Source organism: Mustela putorius, unplaced genomic scaffold (assembly GCF_011764305.1).
Source record: "Mustela putorius furo isolate JIRA1106 unplaced genomic scaffold, ASM1176430v1.1 tig00000508_pilon_pilon_pilon, whole genome shotgun sequence".
Classification (NCBI taxonomy): Eukaryota; Metazoa; Chordata; class Mammalia; order Carnivora; family Mustelidae; genus Mustela; species Mustela putorius.
Window position 1 is genome coordinate 9,915,203 of NW_025421402.1, and position 15,912 is coordinate 9,931,114.

General features: G+C 37.6%; 1 protein-coding gene across 6 annotated transcripts in view; it reads left to right on the forward strand.

Annotated features, from left to right (window-relative positions):
* UCHL5 (ubiquitin C-terminal hydrolase L5) overlaps positions 1-15,912 on the forward strand; it is a 44,219-nt gene that overhangs the window by 470 nt on the left and 27,837 nt on the right. For 2 of the 6 annotated variants that reach the window (XM_004751496.3, XM_004751497.3), the window contains exons 1-3: positions 240-433; positions 8,400-8,463; positions 9,852-9,957. In XM_004751496.3, the coding sequence (XP_004751553.1) occupies positions 358-433; positions 8,400-8,463; positions 9,852-9,957 (246 nt within the window). In that variant the 5' untranslated portion in view covers positions 240-357. Of the gene's footprint in view, positions 1-239; positions 434-8,396; positions 8,464-9,851; positions 9,958-15,912 lie in introns of those variants that run through there. The other 4 variants (XM_013055581.2, XM_045081147.1, XM_045081149.1 and 1 more) reach the window with 3 other exon arrangements.

The window sequence follows — 15,912 nt, forward strand, 5'->3', positions numbered from 1 at the left end:
GGGGAACGAGCCCCGCCCCTCTCCTTTGGCCCCGCCCCCGACTGGCGAGGATCCCGGATGTGGCCTCCCACGGCGCGCTGAATCCCCGCCCTGTCTTCTTAAGCCCCGGCCCCTTCCGAATCCGCTACGGGTCCTGCACGGCCTAGGAAGAGTTTCGCTGTCTCCTGGGTGGCTAGAGCGTCCTCCCGCGCTCTGTCGCGCTGCAGGTGACGGAGCCCGGAGGCTGTCGGGAAGTAGGCGGGGTGACGTGGGGTTGACGAGCTCAGCGGCGGGTTTGCCGAGATCAGTGGCTGACTGCAGCTGGTGCGGGGGGCGGCCGGATCCTGAGGTGGAGCGGGGCGGTGTGTGGCCGGGGCCATGACGGGCAATGCTGGGGAGTGGTGCCTCATGGAAAGCGACCCCGGGGTCTTCACCGAGCTCATTAAAGGATTCGGTGAGAGACAAGGGACCGTCCTGGGCCGGGGGTCACGGGAGGAGGCCCAAGCTGGGCATGGAGTGGTTCTCTGCGGCCACCGCCGCCTTGCGTCCGAAGGGAGGAGACTCCAGAAGCCTGCATCGCGGAGGTCTCTCGTCCCCTCCTCAGTCTTGGGCGGTCGCGTTTCCGCCCTAAATTTGAGAGCTTCATCACGAGGGCAGGGATCCTGTCTGTCTGGTGCACTGTCGTATCCTCAGGACTCGGCACTCAAGGACTTGTTCATTGACTTGAGCGCTCCTCGCCCCCGCCCTTAACGCACGTATCTTTCCCTCTCCACGGTCGCTGCCCCGGGGGAGCGCTCCCTTTACCCGGCAGGTGTGCCTGGGTGCACGTTCTCAGGCCAGCAGTCTTGCAGGAAAAGCTAGGGTGTACCTCCTCGACGGTGGGGTGCGTATGGCCCAAGCCTTGCAGGAGCCCGAGATTCTGGTTACTCAGAGCAGAACACCTGGAGGGTGTGAGTAGCTCCGCGGACGTTCGCACACGCCGACTGCATGGGACTGACAAGCCACTTACTTGGCGAGTTCTTCTCCCGGCTCGTTTTTTTTGGCTTCCGGTAAAGTGTGGTTTCTTGAGCTGGTGCTCGCGACTAGAGGCCACATGCTTTTCTCAGGGCTTTTTTTTTTTTTTTTTTCTTCTTTTTTTTCCCTGACCATGTTTCTTGTCTTCCATCCTAAATAGTCAGCATATTTGACTTTTTATCCTTTTGTGTCCATCTTCCCATTCTTTTCTTTGGGCAGTAGCTTTATTTAATTGCTACATTTCTTCAAGATTATAAATTCTAGCTATTATGTTAAAACTTGTACTCGGGATGAAAACTAAACTTTGATATAGATACTGTCTCTTGTGCATAGATGAATATTTCGAATATAATTCATCAGGCATGTGTTGTTTACCTACTGTATCTCAGGCACACTGGTATGGCCTGGGAATGTTCAGTGTGAATAAACCATGACTGCTCTTAGAAAGATCTGACCCTCAAACTAATATTTTTAATTCCTATGTTAGAGTATATACAAAATGTTACGGGAACACAGGTCATGGAAGAGCAAAGAAAAAACATAAACTGCAGTAATGTTAAAGTATATGCCACAGGAAACAGCTAGCAAAGCGACAAAAAAAAAAACAAAACACAAAAAACAAATAATGTAACAGTCAAGAGAATCTTGACTGTTGCTTGATCTGAATCTTGAATCTGAAGCTGAAAAGTAAACTGAGGCCAGATTGTTTGCTGAGTTGTATACTTTGGATTGCCCTGTACTCACTGGGGACTTAACTGCCAAAGATATTTGAATGCCGAAATGACATTTTTGTAATTAAAAAAGGTTTACTAGGTGTTGTGTGCAGGGTGGAGTGGTATGAAGGGAGAGAAGCTAGCAGTTTCATAAAGTGGTTGGAGTCAGGTGATCAGCTTGACTTAAAGTTACGGGGTCAAGAGGAGGAGGCAGTTGCAGTAATTTTGCTCCATTTAAATCAACAGGACTACTGACCTGATGTAAGGGAAAGGGTGAAAATGACTCCATGGGTTCTAGCTTGAGTGGCTGATGAAGCTTGATGAACTAGCTTGATGGACAAGAAAATGAATCCATTTTTGAATAATGAGTTTGAGATGTCTGCAGGTTTACCTTCAAAACCTTAACTATTATGACATTTTAAGTTAACTTTAAGAAATAGTGTACTAAGCAAGTTTGTTTTTAAATCCACTCCATTAACAGTTATTGCTTCAGTCCCATATGTATAGAAAACTTAAAATTGAAAATGATTAAAAGACATGCATTAGAGTGATATGTAAATGCATCTTCTGTACTGGCCCATATGAAAAGTGAAGAAATTGCTATTAATAGATTGGCTACATTAGCAGAAAAAGTTTGCAAAAAGTTAAATGATGCAAATTGTATATCATCATCAGATACCTCAAAGAGAAAATCAGTTTATTCCAATCATTTCCTTTTTTTTTCTCTTATCTAACTCATAGATTTAAAAAGCTTTTTGAAGTTTATTTTTTAAAAAGTAGATAGTCTTATTGTGTTATGAAAGCTATTATAAGTTTATTTTGAAAGTTTCTTCACTGGAAAAATTGTGGAGTGAGTGAATATATAAATACAAATTTTAGTAGACTATAACATCACGATAAAACAATATTCTTTTTTCTTTTTCTTTCTTTTTTTTTTTTTTAATTTGTTTCTTTGAGAGAGTTCTCCAGCATGTGTGCAGGTATGGGGAGGGAGGGGCAGGAGAGAGAATCCTCAAGCCGACTCCTCACTGAGCACAGAACCCCATACAGATGCAGGGCTCCATCTCCCAAGCACAAGATACTGACCTGAGCCGAAACCAAGAGTGAGCCACTTAACCAGCTGATCCACCCAAGCACCCCGACAAACAAAGTTCTTATTAAGAAACTGATGGAGTACAAGCAGAATTTACAGTTTTAATTGGTGCAGTACATACATAATTCATAAATGCACCAGAATAGTAGTGATGGTCTACTGATTAAAAACAGAAGCTATAAACTTCCATTCCCAGCCAAAATGGAATAACAGGGACTGCATTTACTTTTCCTACAACAAATTAATGACCCCAACTTCCATTTCAAGAACCTAGAAAATGAAGAGCAAATGAAACCTGAGGTAAGCAGATGAAAGGAAATAATACAGATCAGAGTTGAAATTAGTGAAACAAAAAGGAAAAATGGTGGAGGAAATCAATGAAACTAAAAGCTGGTTTCTCAAAGATCAATGAAATGGATAAACCTCTAGTCAGCCTGATCAGAAAAAGAAGAGCTGGGGCTCTTAGTTGGCTCCGTTGGTAGAGCATGTGACTCTTAATCTTGGCTTTGTAAGTTTGACCCTCATGTTGGGTGTAGAGATGGTTTAGAAATAAAATCTTAAAAAAAAAAAAAAAAAAAAAAGAGACACAAATGGCCAATATTTGGAGTAAGAGAGAGGATACTGCTATAGATTTTATAGATTAAAAAGATAATGGAGTATTCTAAACATCATTATGCCAATAATTTGACAACTTGGATGAAATGTATAAATTTCTTTAAAGACAAAAATTACCAAAGCTCAAACAAGAATAACCAGTATAGCCTTATATTTACTAAATAAATTAAAATTGTAACTTAAAATCTTGCCACAATGAAAACTATAGCCAAAATTTCTTTGCTGATAAATTATTTCAAATACTTCAGGATTAAGTAATACCAATTCTACACAAACTTTTCCCCCAAAAAATGGAGAAGAAGGAATATTTTCCCATCTCATTCATTGAGGGCCATCATTACCCTAACTCCCAATCCAAAGACATTATATAAGGAAAGTAAACTATAGACCTAACTCCATCATCAACATAAATGCAAAAATTCTGAACAAAATATTAGGAAATTAAATCTAATAATATATTAAGTGGACAGTATATCATGCCTGACTGGGATTTATCCTGGGAATTCAGTGTTGGTTTAACATTTAAGATTCAGTGTGATTTGCCATATTAACAAGCTAAATAAAAACTATATGATTATCTCAGTAGACACAAAAAGCATTTGATAAAATCTGATGTCTGTTAAGAAATATTTGCTATTATATTTTACCATTCGCCAGCCAATGGGTTAGTCTGGCTCTGTTTTATAAAAGATTGTACTGATACATTGATAAAGAGAAAAAGAATTGTATCATTGTTGGCACAGTAAGCAGCTGGAGATTCATGTTTGCACTGGTTCCCTTGTCCTACAGGTCCATGGGAGTCAGGATGGATCCAGGTGGATGTTGCACACATGGAACTTTGTGATAGTTAAGGAACCCTGAGCTTAGGGGACTTCCAATTAAAGAGGTTGCTAACAAACCTGATCAACCTTTACCGTTAGGAATATTCTATGGACAGAAAATACGTCTTATCTCTGCACCAGGGGGAGGTACTGTCTCTGTCTTATGTCTGTTTATCAAAATAACATCCTTGAAAAGATAGTCCAGAACTTTCAGAAGACAAGTAGAAACAGGAGAAACTCATTGAAAGTTGTCTCCCAACAAAATCCATTCTTGTTTTCTATATCAAACTTGCCTTTCCTTCAGCTGCTCTGATTAATCGGACCCGACCCATAGATACCAAGTCTGTTTATCTCTTGTAGTGTTTACCTTAGAAAGCAGGTGGCTTTCTCCTTAAATTTTTGTATTGACTTTGCATCTTACGTAAGGCATGAACTTAGGTATATAGTGATTTTAGTGATTGCATGGACTCCTCCCGGACTTGCAAGGAAGAAGTCTTGCAGGATTCCATCATCCGCAACTCTGACGCCGAAGTTGAGACAAATCTGAATGACTTTGGGGGCCAATATAGAGTTGCCTTGCCAAGGTCAGTTATGATTTCTCTTGAGGTACATGTTACCTTGTTTTGAGGAGAGAAGCAAGTTAATGACTGGTTTCACACAAAAAGTAAAGGTATACTTATGAGAGTGCACCTGGTACCCCTAGAAACAAATATTGCTTATAATTGTTGGGGCCCCCAAAATAGAACCCTCTCGTTAGGAATACAAGTCAACAGCTTTCCAACTTGAGGTTCCCAAATAGTTGAGTCTAGTCCTTGTTTTTGAAGTGCGTGCTTGAGTGCCCACAATCCAGTTTTTCCTATTTGGTCACATCACTAACTAAATAACATGGAATAACATGATTAGTGAAGATACCTGGTGCTATTTTTTGGTAGGAGGTACAGAAGCCGGGACCATGCCTTTACTTCTGGTAGACTTGGTTAGGTTGGGGTATGATAGATTGTGAAAACTGTTGGAGGATAGCATTAAATTTAAATTTAAGGCACTGGCGACAGGGAGGACCCTACCATGGTATTTTTCTTGGGGAGAAATGTGCCAGGATATTTTTAAGAGAGCTATTTCTTGAAATTAGTTTTTGAATAGAACTGTTTTATGAAGCCACCAGTATCATAATGCAAATGTGTTTTTCAGTACATAAATATTTCAAACATATTTTAATTTTAGTACTTCCTTTCACTTCGGAGCAGTGTGTTCTGGTTTGGATGACAGATTCTATGGCCAGCCTGTTTACGACCCAGTTCAGTTATCCATGGAAAGTCTCTGATCAGCAAAGAGAGCGGTGGTCTCTCCTACCTCTTAACTTTGATATGTAAATTATTTCATATGTAAATTCGCTGCATTGTCTTTGAATTGTATCTACTTGTTTTCTACTAGTGGTGAAATCCTTCCTCTTTTCCTCCTTCCCTTCTTTCCTGCCTGTCTTCCTCTCTTTCGTTTACCCCCAGTGTGGGACTGAAATTTAGGACTCTGACATAGAGAGTCAGAGGATCTATGACTGAACCCCCAGGGCCCCCCCTAGTTGTGATAGTATTAAGTGTTGTGACAACAGTTTATTATTTTCTGTCCTTGCCAGGAGGTAGTACCATGCTTGGCACATAAAAGGTATTTGTGAAATACCAGCATTTTGTTAACTTTTTAAAGCTTTCCCCACCCTGCCCCCATCTTTTTACTTAACATATGTCAGGAAGTCTGCATTAGAGGATTCTTTATATTTAGTGTTTAGTAATGTATACCTTACAAGAACTGTGTGGATTGGATGAAGCAGAGGAGTAACCTTATTTTATACACAAGGAAAGGGAGGCTCAAAGACATTGTGTTCTTGCTCAAGGTTAAGAATTTTAAGGTAGTGCTGGGATTGGAATCCAGCTCTCCTGAATCACTGCTTCTTTCTCTTTCCTGTACCATACATTATTTGAAATCGAGTGTACATAAGGGGGCTATTAGATATTGAATGTGTATAAGACGATAGGTACTAAGAGTTGAATATTATGTTTTCTTTATATAAAGAGACTGTGTGTTTAGTATAAGGTTTAAACAGGTGTCACCACTTGAAATTCACCCTGTGCAGAGGATTTTGGGACACTTTTGTTCAGTGGATTTTTGTTGTTTTAGTGATATGTACAGTGTTTTGATGTTTGGCCTTTTTATAGTTGATTTCTAATAGCAGTAACCAGTGTTAGCAATTGCCTTAGTGTACTTCCATGCCCTTTTTTTTTTTTTTTTAAAGATTTTATTTATTTATTTGACAGAGGGAGATCACAAGTAGGCAGAGAGGCAGGCAGAGAGAGAGAGGAGGAAGCAGGCTCCCCGCTGAGCAGAGAGCCCGATGCGGGACTCGATCCCAGGACCCTGAGATCATGACCTGAGCCGAAGGCAGCGGCTTAACCCACTGAGCCACCCAGGCACCCTCCATGCCCTTTTTGACACTCAAAAATACAGGTCACACTTAAAAGGCTTTTTCCTCTAACTTCCTATATGTGAATGTCTAGCAACATGTTTTCTACTACAATCTAGTAACTCTCCCTTGTACATATATCTTTTCATGCAGAGCGGGTACTTAGGGATGCCTGGGTGGCTCAGTAGGATAAGCGTCTGCCTTTGCCTCAGGTCACGATCCCAGGGTTCTGGGATTGAGGACCACATAGGGCTTCTTGCTCAGCAGGGAGCCTGCTTCTGCCTCTGCCTGCTGTTCTACCTCCTCCTACTGCTGTTCCTTGTGCTCACTCTCTTTCTCGCCGACAAGTTAAAAAAAAAAAAAAGAGAGAGAGGGGGTACTTAATAGATATTTGCTGAATAGAACAAATTGAGTCTGAGATGGTATGAATGCCCAAAGTCATGTAGTTGGTCGACCCAACTTTTTTTTTCCAGGTAGATTAAAGGCTTCTCTAGCTTTTACTTGAAAATAATCTGGAATATTAAAATATGTCCAGACTTTGGAACCAGATGTCGGTTTTATTAGTTTTTTGGCATATACTAACTGTAGTGAATTTAGGCAAGACACTTAAGATCCCTAAACTTCTGTATAATACTTGCCTTGCAGTGATTAGGGAAAATGCATTTAAAGCACATTACAGATAGAAGACACTATACATATGGCTGTTTTTTTGTATTGAGGTAATATTAGTTAATAGTAAATCCTTACAGTGTGCTAGGCACTGTATTAAATGTATCTCATGCATACTAAATTTTCTCACTGATTCCTCATAATAACTCCATGAGTTTGGGGGACAGAGAGGTTAAATGGTCATATAGCTAGTAAATGGAGGACCCGGGATTTAAACCCTGGTATTTTTGAAGCCTGCCTCTTAACCAGTACACTGTTACTATGATACATATCACTAGGACAGGGTTTCTCGACCTTGGCAATGTTGACTTTTTGGCAAATGATTCTTTACTGTTGGTAGCTGTCCTTTACACTATAGGATGTTTAGCATTTCTGGCCTCTATCCATTAGATGCCAAGGCCTTCCCACTGATGACAATAGTAACAATAAAAATATCTCCAGACATTATAAAATCTTTCCCAGGCAGCGGGGGGAGGAGGGGCAGAGAGTGGGGGACAGAAAACATCACCTGACTGAGAAACACTATCCTAAGGAAAGGTATGTTTGGGGGACTCTGAGATAGTTGAAAATAAAATTATATTAAAGACAATATAGAATTGGAATTTAGGAAAAGGGTCAGAACTAAACATGTGATGTGAAAGTCAGTGTTAAATGGTAGTTATTTATTATGACTTAAAAAAAAGTGTATAGAAAAAAAAGAAGAGGGCCAAGGGAAGAACTAGGCAAATGGCAGTTGAATGAAAAGAGCAGATGCAGAAGAGGGAGAGATTGAGAGAGACTGAGAAGTCTGGGGTCGCATTTCAGTGAAAAACTCTTGAAAACTCTTTAACTTATAAAAATAATATACTCCCATTATAAATAACTAGGAAGTAGTAAAAGAAGGAAAAGGATTTGGCTGTGAACTTCATCAGTTTTACCATATCATTTTATCTTGTCTCATTGTCCCTAACTGTGCATTTTTTTTCCAGTTAGCATATTATTTAATGATGAAGGGAAAAAAAATGAGCTACTTTGTTTTCTAAAGAAATAATTTCTTATATCAGGTTGCCGAGGAGCCCAAGTAGAAGAAATATGGAGTTTAGAGCCCGAGAATTTTGAAAAATTAAAGTAAGTATGATCTTAGTTGTGTTAAAAATAGTATGTCCGTACTTTAAGCAGACTGTTTTCTGTTTATTTTACTTGGCTTGCTTTAGAATGATTACATCATCTCCTTTAAGTCTTTCTTTGCTCTTGTGAGATAGGTACTATTACTCTCATTTTAGAACCCAGACCTGAGACTCATATAGGTAACTTTTAAGCGATTAAAAAGTAAGTCTCTGTAATTCCATGTCAGAATTGGTTGACTGGTTGATTTTTTACAATATTCACTTGTAGATCAATGGGGTTAGAACACAGGACACATTTTAACATTAAAAACGTGAGTAATAAGTTAATCTACAAAGGCATATTTAGTAGATAACCTATATTATAGTAATTCAGAACTTGTCTATACATTATCACATTGCTTTTTGGGGAGGTTCCAGTTCAGATTCCAGGAAGTACCTTCCTTTTCCCCATCTTTATGACTCAAATCACCTCTTTAAGACTCCCCTAACGTCAATCTCCATGCCCGCAAGCATTGACCCTGTATTGTGAATAGGGGGCTAGAGGAATTTTCATTGGGGGGAGAATTCTTGGATTCTTGGAATGTGACAAGGAGTAGGCTTCTAGAGGGGAAACGGGGACTGTAGGGATATAGCTACGGTTTTTAATAGTAAAGAGATCATTTGCTTCTCCCTACTTTCCCCTTCCCCACAGAAGAACAGTGACTTGAGATGAATTAAGGGATCAATTCTGGCTGAGTGATCAGGAAAGGTTAATTAAAAATGTGTCATTTGAACTGTCTTTAAAGGCTAAGAAAGGGTTTTGTTGCATGGAAGACAGTTATAAAAGACTGGAGAGAATCCTAAAGTGGTGATTTAATGTTTCATGGGCAACAAGAGTTCCTTTAGGGAAGTGGATGACTTAATTATGTATAAGATAGCATCCATTCATACTGCAGTTTGATGATTTTTCATGAATCCAACAATTATATAAAGGTGACTTAATATATTTTATAATATATATGCTATAAGCCATTTATCTATAAATATCCCATGAGAATTTTATTCATATAGATTAAAATTCAGTCTACGGTTAACAGCTTCTTTTAGTCTTGTGATGTTCTTATTTTTAGGTTTTAATGAAGTGGTACAAGGTAGAAGTGCATAATCCAGATTTGAGAATAAACCTTTTATTTTAATTCTGTTTTATCTAATGTAATTTTAAGGTTTATTAACCATGTTCTAGGCAACATTCTAGTGATTCAATGACAATAGAAATCTTAAAAAATTTTCTCAAACTTACTTTGTTTGCAGTGTATTTGTTAAGTAGCTGATTAAAATGTAATGTATTGACAGCATGTTAAAAAAAAAAAAACAGGTTTTGGTGTCACTAATTTGTATTTTATTTTGTAGGCCAGTTCATGGGTTAATTTTTCTTTTCAAGTGGCAGCCAGGAGAAGAACCAGCAGGCTCTGTAGTTCAGGACTCCAGACTTGACACAATATTTTTTGCAAAGCAGGTATGCTCCTTGGGTACTCTGAAGTCTTGAGAGTTTTATAAACAAGTCTATTTCACTTTTGTGTCTTTGGTGTTGCAGTCCTCAAGCTTTTTTGTCTTAGGACCGCTTTACATTCTTAAAAATTGTTGAGATCTCCAAAGAGCTCTTCTGTTTATATGGATTATATTTATCAATATTTATTATATTAGACATTAAGACAGACATTTTGAGATAAATTTTTTTTTTAAAGATTTTATTTATTTATTTGACAGAGAGAGAGAGATCACAAGTAGGCAGAGAGGCAGGCAGGGAGAGAGAGGCAGAAGCAGGCTCCCTGCTGAGCAGAGAGCCCAATGCAGGGTTCCATCCCAGGACCCTGAGATCATGACCTTGGCCTAAGGCAGAGGCTTAATCCACTGAGCCACCCAGGTTCCCCCATTTTGAGAGCATTAATTGATTTTAAAAAACAGTAAATGCATTATATGTTAAAATAAGTAACACATTTTTTAGTGAAATATAATCACACTTAACCAAACAAAAAAAATTAGAAAGAAGCTTTACATTTACATTTTACATTGTTTTACATTTTTGCAGATCTAATGTCTGGCTTAATAGCTCACAGCTAGATTCTCCTTTCTGCTGCTTTATTCAATCTGTTGCAGTATTTTTGTTTTGTTTTGTTTTTGGCTGAAATATATGAAGATATATCGATTTCACACATATGTAGTTGGAAAGGGAGGAGTATTTTAATGTCTTTTTCAGAGAATTATGGATATTCTTTGATATCAAAACTCTAAAAATGTTGCTTTCTTAAAGGTTAGTTGCAGGTGACATCTGAAACCATATCATTGAACTTACTCCTTATTATATTAAAAACTTTGGTTTATCTTGCTGTGCAAATGGGTCTTTTACTCGTGCAACATTTGATAACATTGTGTATTGGTCATTTTGAAAGTTCACCGACTTATACAGATCTTCTAAATGTTGACACATTTGATTACATACATTATCAATAAATCACATGTGTATCATCAGAAGTCGTTAAGTATCATGAAACTTTTAAACTAATAGTGGAATATCTTAATCTTACCAAATTCTAATTTTCACTTGAAAGTTCAAATTTTATCAATAAAACCAAATATTGTCAGGGATTTTCCTTCAAGTAACAGGCTCATTTCACTCAGTTCAAAGAAAAATACCTGCTGCAAACCCTGTTGAACAACCATATTTGTCTGCCATTTGCATTTTCAAATGAAAAAGATGTTCCTCGATAAAAGTAGCCAACTTAGCTCACAACTCAAAGAGTCGTACTACTGCCTTTTGTTGAAATGACTAGCATATTTTGGTTTGCAGCAGAAGTGCTTTATTTGTGCTATTTCATTTGGTAAAATATTACAGACTTGTACTTCAAAGTCAGATTTTAGTAAAAATTTACTGCTTCATTAAAGACAGTCTTCAGTAAAACTGTTTTTTTTTCTTTTTCTTTCTTTCTTTTTCTTTTTTTTAAGCTATCTATGTCGATGAAACAGTTTAATGCCACTGCCCAGATTTGGTGCTAAAATACCAGCAGTGTTATCTGTTGCTATTCTATACTGCTATAGATACTATGTCTATATCTATTTCTGTTATACTATCAGTGCAAATGTGAAAGCAGGGTAGAAGTCAAAAACTATCTTTGAATTATTATGGGAACAATTTTTGAGCACATGAACCCCTTGAGAAGCGTCTTAGGAATTCCCAGGAGTCCATGGACTGCACTTGAGAACTGCTGTTTTAGTATATACAGTGCAGTGGTGAATATTATTATATGCCTCCATACATTTGGTCCATTTTTTGGAAAAGCTGAAAAAGAGAATGATAAAAGAGGTTTGATTAATGTTTAAAATCTAAGCTAAATTTGATGACATTGTTTGAAAATTGCACTCATTTCTGAGACTCAAAAAATTGCTTAGGATAATCTGTTTAACCTTTAGAAAGGTTGAAAATAAAATGGCTAAATCTCACTACTGTCCTTTGGATGAAGCCTTTGCCATTCCACTTAGGAACTTGTTTTCCCTTTTCTTCTTACTACTACTTTCCACTTTCCTCCAGCTTTTTAAAATTGAGTGTTTTTTAGAGAAATTATCACTTTCTTCTTTTATTTTAAGGGTTAAGAGAATATTACCGTGTATTTATTTTCTGATAGCAAAAATTCAAGTACAGAAATATATAGTAATAAGAATGACTGACTTTGTAATCCCACACCCTTCTCTACTAACCACTTCTAATGGTTTGACTCATTCATTTAATCAACAAGTTGTTTTGAGCACCCATTTTGTGCTAGGCATTGTTGTAGGTACTAGAGGTATAATGGTGAATAAGACAGGCATGCCTCTTAATTTCAATAATGAAAACAATACAGCAGTAGCCAACATTTACCATTCTTACTGTGTATCAGATATTATGCTTTAGATATATTACTTATTTAATCCTTGCAACAACTCTGTGAGGTTGTTACTCTAATATTACTGATGAAGAAATTGAGATCTGGAAAAATTAACTTATTTTTCAGAGGTCACACAGAATTTAAAGCCAGGTCTAAAACCTAGGTTTGTGATTCCACATGCCATACTATCTCCCACATTGTCTTTTTATATGCTAACATATTCTCATTATAATTTTCTTACTAAAGTTGGATTGTTATGCAAAATATTTTACATCTTTTTTCACTTAATGATAAAAGTTTGGCTTTGCTCCATTTCCATACACATTTCATTATTAGCTAACATTTTCTTAAGGTTCATTAGGTACTTCCATATGTATTATTTTTATGTATTAATTTATTTGTAGTAGCCAATACTCACAACAACACTTTGTGGTTTTATACATTCCTTATTATTTCACAGATGTGGAAACTGAATCCCAGAGAGGTTATGCAACTTACCCAAGTTATGCAGCTAGGCATTGGCAGAGCTGGGGTGCAAACTCAGGCACTGTAGCTCTGAAGTTTATGCTCTCGACCACATCACGACATAGTCTTTTTAAAAGATAGTGTCCTATAATTTATTGGTGTAAATGTCCTACAATTTATTTAACTAATCTCTTAATGATCAACATTTTGAGTTTCTGTTTATTTCTCTAACACAACTAATTTGTTTATGTATTATAATACTTGTACTTATGTATTATTGTACAACAGTAATTTTTTTTTTAAAGATTTATTTATTTATTTGACAGAGAAATCACAAGTAGGCAGAAGTAGACAGAGCAGCAGGCAGAGAGAGTGGGAGAAGTAAGCTCGCCGCTTAGCAGAGAGCCTGATGTGGGGCTCGATCCCAGCACCCTGAGATCATGACCTGAGCTGAAGGCAGAGCCTTAACCCACTGAGCCACCCAGGTGTCCCTACAACAGTAATTCTAATTTCAAAATTGCAGGCTGTGATTTTCAGGATCTAGGTAGTAGAGAAAAAGTAGGAGACAGATAATTTTTTAAAAAAAGATTTTGTTTATTTATTTGACAGAGAGAGAGATTACAAGTAGGCAGAAAGGCAGAGAGAGAGAGAGAGGAGGAAGCAGGCTCCTTGCTGAGCAGAGAGCCCCACGTGGGGCTTGATCCCAGGACCCTGAGATCATGACCTGATCCAAAGGCAGAGGCTTAACCCATTGAGCCACCCAGGCAACCCAGAGACAGATAATTTTAAAAGTCCTTCAGGTGTTTTTCTCCTTGTAAAGGAAGATTTTTTTATATTTTAAGGTATATAAATATATATGCTCATTTTACAAAATTTAAGCATTGTAACTATAAAAGTCCCTTATAATCCCTGCTTCAGAGATAACCACAGAAATTATTTATACTCTTGAACATTTTCTCTGTGTGTATGTGTGCATTTAATTTCTTCCACTCTGTATGTCTTTCACACTAAATTGTGAACCTGGGAGTCTGGGGTTTTGTTTTTATGTACAGTCCCTAGCACATAGTAGATATCCAATAAATGTAGACTGAGATCTTTATCTCTAACAGTATTACAGTTAACACTAATATTAACTAACACTATAACATTAATGATTTATAGAGGTCTAAGTATTTTTAAGGTAAAAGAAAGTACTCTAAAGAAAAATGTTCTAGGGTTTGAATTTGTAATACTTTTCTAGGTCTGTATTTCTGTCTTAACTAAAATTTAATGTTTCATTTGTATTATATTATTCCTGCCATATTTATTAATGTCGAGGATTTGTGATTTTCCAATAATACTGGGTATTTTTTATACTGTATTACCTCAGCAGTTCGTATTGAACTGAATCAGTATTTCCCAAAAATATCTTTTTGTCTTTTTAGTGTATGCCTCCTTTGAGCCTATGCCAGAAACTTTGTATTACATAAATATATAATCCTTAATTCTAGGCTTCAGTAACTAATAATGATTTGATCCAGGAGTCTCCTATTTTCAGAAAATTTAAAAATGTAATTAAAATTAAAATTATATTTATATAAAATACTTATATATTTATATAATTAAAATATTATATATTTATAATTTAATGTAATTAAATTAAAAAATTTAAAATTAAAATTATATTTATATATTTATATAATTAAAATATATATTTATAATTTAATGTAATTAAATTATTTATTTATGATAAGGTTATACATATTAACTAAATATTTTTGGTATTTATGGGTGGAATTACATCAGTTTAGAGAGGTAATAGTAATACTGGTGTCTTAAGCTGATCATACACTCTAATTGTGGAACTGCATGTACGTGGATCACTGATTAAGAAGTATGGAGAAAAGAATCTCTATGGGCTGCCTGCTTCTCCCTTTCCCTCTGCTGCTCTGCCTGCTTGTGTCTCTCGCTCCGTCAAATAAATAAATAAAATCTTAAAAAAAAATGACATTTGGTAGTACTTCGCTGTTTGATGTCATTCTCTTGTTTTCACTTTCCACCAATTTATTTGTTTAGATGGTCCTTGCTAGGATTGTACTGGGTTTGTCTGATTAGTCAGTCTTCCAGGAAAGCATGATTGCCTGCAATGTGCCAGATACTGTGCTAGGTGCTTGGAGAATGATAAATAGTCATAATCCCTGCCCATGGTCACCAAGCCGCCCTCACTTCTGACAAGTGAAAGTTTGGGGGCGGTCCCCAAGACCACCCTCAGTTTCTGTAATGTGCTAGAAAAACTTAGACTTTATTGAAAGCTGTTAGAGTTACGGTTATGGTTTATTACAGTGAAAGATACAGATTAAATTCAGCCAAGGGAAGAGATGGATGGGACAGAGTATGGGAAGGTTTCTTGCTCAGAGCTTCCCATTGTCTTCTCCCAAGAGTCACAGATGGCACTATCTTTCCTGGTAACCATATACAGTACATACAGAGGATTGTCATCCAGGGAATTTCAACCAATTCTTGGTATCCAGACTTTTTATTTGGCTTCAGTCTCATAGACCTGGCTGACCACCCACCACGGCTGACCTCAGTCACTAGTCACCAAATTCTCCCCGAAGTCACAGTGACTACCTTTGTGGACCAAATGCCCCAGGTAAACAAAGATGCTCTTATGAAGCCTGGCTTTTCAGGAGCTTAGAGTTTACCTCCCAGAAGCCAAGGGCAAGGGCAAGTCCTCTTTTTGGACAAGGTTAAATTTTTTATTATATATATGAAAATGGGACTTGACCCTTTTAGGGAGATCTGAGAAAGTTCTGAATAATCGACAGTTCAACTGAAGTCTGAAGGTTAAGTAGGTATTAACTGGGGTAAAGAGGTTGAGGATCATCCCAGATTAATAGCAGCTTTATAGTAAAAGGGAATAAGAGTAAAATGTACTGAAAGAGGGCCAGTTGTAGCTGGCATATAGAGAGCAAGGGGAAGATGGCATGAGATAAACAGGCAGCATGTTAATCAGAATTAGGTACAGTTAGGGCGCCTGGGTGGCTCAGTGGGTTAAGCTGCTGCCTTCGGCTCAGGTCATGATCCCAGGGTTCTGGGATTGAGTC